General features: G+C 32.2%; 1 protein-coding gene across 3 annotated transcripts; it reads left to right on the forward strand.

The window, feature by feature from the left end:
• Positions 1–1,164: 1,164 nt before the first annotated feature.
• On the forward strand, positions 1,165–5,329 carry LOC145017525 (uncharacterized). 3 transcript variants are annotated; one of them, XM_078975544.1, is made up of 13 exons: positions 1,165–1,291; positions 1,734–2,233; positions 2,311–2,388; positions 2,463–2,706; positions 2,792–2,980; positions 3,062–3,268; positions 3,360–3,604; positions 3,727–3,930; positions 4,012–4,104; positions 4,193–4,300; positions 4,380–4,700; positions 4,913–4,996; positions 5,096–5,329. In XM_078975544.1, exons 2-13 carry the CDS (start codon positions 1,748–1,750, stop codon positions 5,120–5,122), a joined length of 2,286 nt encoding a protein of 761 aa, XP_078831670.1. In that variant the 5' UTR covers positions 1,165–1,291; positions 1,734–1,747; the 3' UTR covers positions 5,123–5,329. The 3 variants fall into 3 exon arrangements, with proteins under 3 accessions (XP_078831670.1, XP_078831672.1, XP_078831671.1); XM_078975546.1 differs by having other exon boundaries at positions 2,795–2,980; XM_078975545.1 differs by having other exon boundaries at positions 1,176–1,291; positions 1,738–2,233.
• Positions 5,330–6,973: the final 1,644 nt, after the last annotated feature.

Here is a 6,973-nt window from a genome sequence, read left to right on the forward strand (position 1 = left end):
GAATATGACTTTAACAATATACAAAACATACAACCAACAACAAGGATTAATACTAGAAAAGTACTTCTATCGCACAAACAATCGGATTTTACAAGTAATCGTTAGTAATGAATGACATTTATACCCTTCGTTATTATTTTCAACTAAAAAACATTCACAATCGAATACTAACATCAACTACTCCTCTTGTGCTACTTATAATGTAAAAAAAAAGCCCTAATTTTTGGGTTTACGTAACCTTACTTCAGTTCAAAGTAGTCGACTACGATTACACATGTATATGCATCTTAGAACTATCAAACACAATCATAAACTATTGATTTTTAAGCACATTCAATATCAGAATACCATAAATTCGAAACTCATCTATAATTACCATTTTCATTTAAACAATCAAATACACCAACGTGTAATTTGTAAAACACAACATTTAAATCAACAATCATCAAAGATGAAAGAATCACTACAGTTCATAATCGATGATATAAAGAAAAAATGAAAAACCCAACTTCTAGGGTTTTAAGAATCGTTAAATGTACACATTAACAAAAAAACTAAACACACTAATACACCCGTTTTCCAGTCAATCGACATTCAATAAAGATTAGAAAGCTTACTTCTTTCACTTCGATTGATCAACGACGACATTCCTCCACCTTCAACGCTTCACGGAGTTCGGAATGCAAAATACCTCTTCACGGATGAACAATATTAATCGCCTTTCGTATAATCTTTAACCTGTGACGCTATTTTTCATTCAAGATATGATCGAATCATCCAAAAGATTAGAAGTTAACTGTGATTACTAAAACATAGGAACAGTTTCTTTTAATTTTCAAACTTACTCGATATATTCAAATTGGATGACATCATAAAATTACTTGAATACCCTTTTATATTTTTTTTAATTAAAAAAACAATTAAATTCATTTATTATTTTCTTTAAATTAATGATCAATGAGATCCTTAGATTATAAATATTTAATGTACCAGATTTGTTCTCGCGTTCTCAACTTTTTAAACGTTCTTATTTGATCATTTCCATATATATATATATATATATATATATATATATAATAAAAATCAAAAAACAAAATATCCGAATAACACACGAAAATAATACTTGTTATAATTTGTTGATTACATGAAAATACATAAAACAATAATCGGTATATGGGACGGGAGGGGAGTAGTTTGTAAGGCGTCACCAAAGGGGGCTCGAGCCAAAATCCAACTCATTATTTCATTTCTTGACATCTTCTCCAAGTCGCCGAGAAAACCCTAGCAACAGGTAAACACTTCATCATCTACTTCTCACGCTTTCTATCGAGTTATGTTTATGATTATCTCTACTCAATTATAGCTTTATCGATTGCTTATGTCTCTGTTCCATCAATTTGTTAAGTTTTCTGTGCTTACTTTCCAATACAAGGTAACAATCAGTAGACGTCGCAAAATTTGGAACAAATTTGTATGATTTTGATATTCAGCTACATTTATATATGTACATGATATGGAAAGTTGATCTACAAAGTTTTAAATCCTATAAAGTCGAGCATTTCGGGTACTAGATAGTAACATGGAGTTTGGGGTGGATGACTAAGATCAAGGAATTAACCAAAAATTAAGAGTTTGTAATAGTAATTTTGTAGCTTGTTGCCTGTGTTGATCCGATGATTAGCATGTTGCAAACTATCTGATCAGTTTTTTTGTCGCTTTTGTTGGTTTCATAGCCAGGCACATAACAATGAAGCGGAAACGTGCATATGGGCAGCGCAAAGCTAAAACTCCATTGGCGAAGAAGACAGTGCAAATTGATTCTACTCTAGTGGCAGAAAATGATGAACCAGAAGGTCCTGCAACCAGCATGAATTTTCAACCTGTTGGAAAATCTGTATCTGATGAGAAAACAGAGAAAAATTTCACCTCTGTGCATATGGAAACTGAAACTCCAAGAACTGGTAGCAGACAAGCAGATTTAGAGATAGAAAAAGCTGTTTATGGGAGAATGCAGAATCATCCAAATGAATTGCGCAAAATGATTGCATCCATTATTAAAGACATGTCTAAGGAAGCTGGTGGACTAGCTAACCTGACAAAAACCTTGGCTGAGAACTCAATCAGCAATGAACAAATGGAGCAGCCTCATGCTGACATGGATCTTGATGAAAACAACAGCAAACTACATCAAAATCCAGAATACAAGCAGCAAGAATTGGATACTGCTCTATCAGTATAATTTACATTGACCATCTTTTGTAATTCTACATCCTTGCTTTACACTTATAGATTGCCCTTTTTCTATCTTAGGTTATAAAAAAGACAATGAAGTTGGATGCAGCTGATCCATTTAACAGACCTGTAGATCCTATTGCACTTGAAATACCTGTAAGCTTCTTGCTTGTCTGTAATTTAGCATTTTTTTTTATTCATTCTAATAACATGTGCTTTTGTTGAACCAGGATTACTTTGATGTTATCGATACACCAATGGATTTTGGTACAATATGCAACAACCTCGAGAATGGTGTAAAGTACATGAATTCAGGAGACGTGTTTAAAGATGTAGAATATATTTGGTATAATTGTGTGAAATATAATAAGAAGGGTGATCATATTTTGGAGCTCATGAAGCGGGTGAAGACATTCTTTACAAAGTACTGGATAGCAGCTGGACTACACTGCGAACAATCACCAACTTTTGTTAGTAAGCACCCCATATGGCCATATGTGCTGTAATTAGTTTTAGTATCTTTTTATGATGTATATTTTTAATAAGAGTGATTTTTTAGTAGAACCTGCAGTTCAACAAAATATGCATAATGAGGGACATTCAGTGAGTCCTGTTACTCCTATTGCTGATAAAAGGTCAACCCAAGTACAATCCATTCCACCCTCATCCAAAGAGAATAGGCCTGGATTGAGCTCTAATGTGCAATATCATGTCCCAGGATTCACAAATGCAAATTCTGGTGTTGCAGGTATGGCTATATGCAAATTCTGTTACTCCTATTGCTGGTAAGGGTGATCATATTTTGACCATTTTGTCCTTTCCTTTACAGAGTCTTCTATTTCAAGGCACAAGAAACAAGGAAAAGACTTCCCACTTGTCCCACTCACCAACAATTTGTCCAACCAAAACGCCTCTGGTTCTAATCAAATAGTACAAAATCAACCCGAGCCAATCAACATGCAGCACCCTGTTCTACCTCAACAGAGCTCTAACAACCTCCCACAATCCTCCCCTGAACAAGATGAGCCTAACATTGGTAACTCCTTTTTTTAACGACCTACTATTATAATCTTTTACCAAAAAAAAAAAAAAAAAGAACTTTACTAACCATAATTGTCTGAAAAAAGATTCTAGAAGTATTCAAAAGAAACGCCAAGGTCGTGGGCCCACACGTTGCGTTAGATTGTTGAATACGGTCGGGCGGATAAAAGTCCTGACCAATGAACTCGGGCAGCCTGTGGGGTCAGAGGCATCGCAGTTGACCAGCTTTTTAGGTCTCACAGCACGTGATGGAAACTTGGCTCCCTTGATTTATCCTAGTTGGAGCAAAGTGCCAGAAGAGAATAAGGAGAACATGTGGCAGAAAGTTTTGGTATGGATTTTTATTTTTTGAATCATTAATGTCATAGAATAAAGAGAACATGTGACCAGCTTTTTCTTTTTTATATTCTTTTGGTCATGTCCAATAATATATATTTCATGTATATGTTACAGATGAAATTTGATATTGACCCTAGTAGTAGGAGTTGGGTGCTGATGTCACTTGGAACTAAATGGAGAAACTTTAAGTCTCTTCTCAAGACTACTCATTATGACACACATTCAACCGATGAAGAACGCCTTGCAGATTGTGATGACAGGGTCCTTCCTGATCAGTGGGCAGTTCTTGTTTCTCAATGGAGCTCTGAAAAATGGCAGGTTTGTGTTCTGTCTCTCACATTTTTATAAATTTCATTTGTTAAATTGAAATTTTTTTATAAAATTTCTGCAATGTTTCAGCGTATCAGTGCCAAAAATAAGGCCAACCGTGCTAGGCATAAGTTTAGTCACACCTCGGGCAAAAAAAGCTTTGCTAGAATACGTGAAGAGGAGGTAACTAACAACATTGTAATTCTCTTTATTTTATAGAATATAGATAATACCTTCACAATGACTGATATACCCTTTTCAATTGTGACAGAGGGCAAAAAGGACGGACGGGCAGGAACCATCACGGGCAGAACTATTTATCTTGACACGTACAAGGAAAAACGGTCAGCCGGTCAATGAAGCGACAGCTGCTGTGATTGTAAGAATCATATTACGTGAATAAACTTTTTTTAAAAAAATTATATTTTATGGGTTAATTAAATGGATGTTGATTTCAGTCGCAACTACGAGAGACAGATGGTAAGAAGAATGAAGTAAAAGATGATGTGTATGAGCGGGTAATGGGGGTGGATAGAAAAGGCGGTGTCTCCTTGTACGGATTAAATGCTACTACCCCTTCTCGTCCCGGCCCTGAAGTTTCTACGCGTGTTGAGGCGTTGAATATGGTTGCGGAAAAGAATGCAGAAGTTCTTCAAATGAAGGACAAACTTGCATCACTCGAACAAACATGCTCACAGATGTCTGCTCAGATGTCTCAAATGCTCTCAATGATGTCTACCTTGCACAAGGCCTCCCCTCCTCAAAACATCCCCAATACCGTAAGTTTCCAATCCGTTGCCTGGGTTGTACTTGTACTGTGTTTGATATGAATTGGATTGGATTGAGACTCTGACCGATCTGAATGGGACAAAAAAGTTGCAATTTTTGTCCCATTCAGATCGGTCTAAGGGCTTAGTCCTGCATAATAAGCGGGGACTAAAAGATGCTCTGTTTTTAGTTTTAATTAATTTCGATTACATGTGTCCATTAGGTTGATGGCACTTTGATTCCGGTGGGTACACCCAATCAATCAGAACCCACATCTACATCTATTCATGAGGTTCCTGCCAAACAGGTGGCTTTCTGTCTAATATTCTTATTTTTAGATCTGAAAAGTTTGATATTTTTTGTTTCTTCACATAATTACATATTTATGACTGGATTTGTGTTGCAGACTCGCGGAAGGAAAAAGAGAAGGTAGGGAAGGAAAAGATAATCTCCATGTGTATTATATTTTTTTAGCTATTGGTAAAACTTGATATCTCGTTAAAAAAGATGTCTTAGATTAACTTGTTAACGAAACATATTTATGATGCACCCAGTAGTAGGATTTTTAAAGTTAAAATGTTGCTCACAATTCACAAAAGACTATTTCGGCATCTTATTACAAAAAGTTTGAATAAGTATACACTAATGTGTAGTTTGGATACATATATATATATATATATATATATATATATATATATATATATATATATATATATATATATATATATATATATATATATATATATATATATTAGGGTTAGTGGTAAATATGGGTAGTGAACTTGTTTTCTTCACAGAACAACATTGGTTTAAAAATATAAGAAGAGCCGGAACTTTGTCTATCGTTTTAAAACATAAAAACATTGGTAGTCCGCCCCCTTTGGGCAGCCCATGTAGAACCATCTCCCGGGATAAAATCACATAACACTGATTATGGGCGTGTAAGATATATATATATATATATATATATATATATATATATATATATATATATATATATATATATATAGGGCCGGTCCAAACATAAATGGGACCCGGGGCGAAAAGAAAAAAAAAAGTTATACAGATTTAGAAAAATATCATTACTCTTTAATATAGATGTTTTCACTTAGAAATAAAAAGCAAACTAAATTGTTTATATTTTGAGCTAAATTGAGTTTTAACCAAATTTAGGTCCTAAAAATCATTTAGGTAATAATTTTTTTTATATATAAACTACATAGCTCATAAATTTTGGGCCCCCTGCAGTCGTGGGCCCTGGGCGGTCGTCCGGGTTGCCCACCGTCTGGACCGGCCCTATATATATATATATATATATATATATATATATATATATATATATATATATATATATATATATATATATATGTTCATTTGAAACTACTTATATTTTGTGAGACCGTGAGATGTATTTTTTTTTATTTTTTTATATTTTTTTATATTTTTTTTAGTTAATTCAAGTTCCGAAAATAATATTTAAACAAAGAATTTTTTGATTTTTCCATTTATTTTGCAATTTAAAATTATTTTTTAGAACATGTACAGTGTAATGTTCTATTAGAATATTTCACGTATTTTAAAAAAAAAAAACGGGATTTTTTTTTTATATTTTTTTTAGTTAATTCAAGTTCCGAAAATAATATTTAAAAAATGAATTTTTAGATTTTTCCATTTATTTTGCATTTTAAATTTTTTTTTAGAATATGTGCAATGTAATATTCTATTAGAATATTTCACATATTTTTTTAAAAAAATGAGATTTTTTTTTAGTTTTTAAAATTTTTTTTAGTTAATTCAAGTTCCGAAAATAATATTTAAAATTATTTTTTAGATTTTTCCATTTATTTTGCATTTTAAAATTATTTTTTTAGAATATGTCAATGTAATATTCTATTAGAATATTTCATGTATTTAAAAAAAAAAAACTGGATTTTTTTTTAATTTTTAATTAATTTATTTTATTTTATTTTTATTTTTTTTAGTTAATTCAAGTTCCGAAAATAATATTTAATTTTTTTTTTTGGATTTTTCATTTATTTTGCATTTTAAAATTATTTTTAGATTTGATCTCACGGTCTCACAAAATTAGAATGGTCTCAAATAAACCTGAACCTCTCTCTCTTTCTCTCTCTCTCTCTCTCTTTATATATATATATATATATATATATATATATATATATATATATATATATTAAAACAAGTATGTCTAAAGTTTAGATTGGATAAAATTTGGGGTGAAAAAATGGGGTGTCACCTTATGGTTGTAATTAAGTTCGAGGAAGCT

Source organism: Lactuca saligna, chromosome 9 (assembly GCF_052625555.1).
Source record: "Lactuca saligna cultivar CGN05327 chromosome 9, ASM5262555v1, whole genome shotgun sequence".
Taxonomy (NCBI): Eukaryota; Viridiplantae; Streptophyta; class Magnoliopsida; order Asterales; family Asteraceae; genus Lactuca; species Lactuca saligna.

Bases quoted from the DNA above. Each gene is read 5' to 3' on its own strand.
- LOC145017525 (XM_078975544.1), top strand. From the start codon at position 1,748: ATGAAGCGGAAACGTGCATATGGGCAGCGCAAAGCTAAAACTCCATTG. The intron at 2,707-2,791 runs GTAAGCACCCCA...GTGATTTTTTAG, and splicing joins ACAATCACCAACTTTTGTTA to TAGAACCTGCAGTTCAACAA. The intron at 2,981-3,061 runs GTATGGCTATAT...TTTCCTTTACAG, and splicing joins TGCAAATTCTGGTGTTGCAG to AGTCTTCTATTTCAAGGCAC.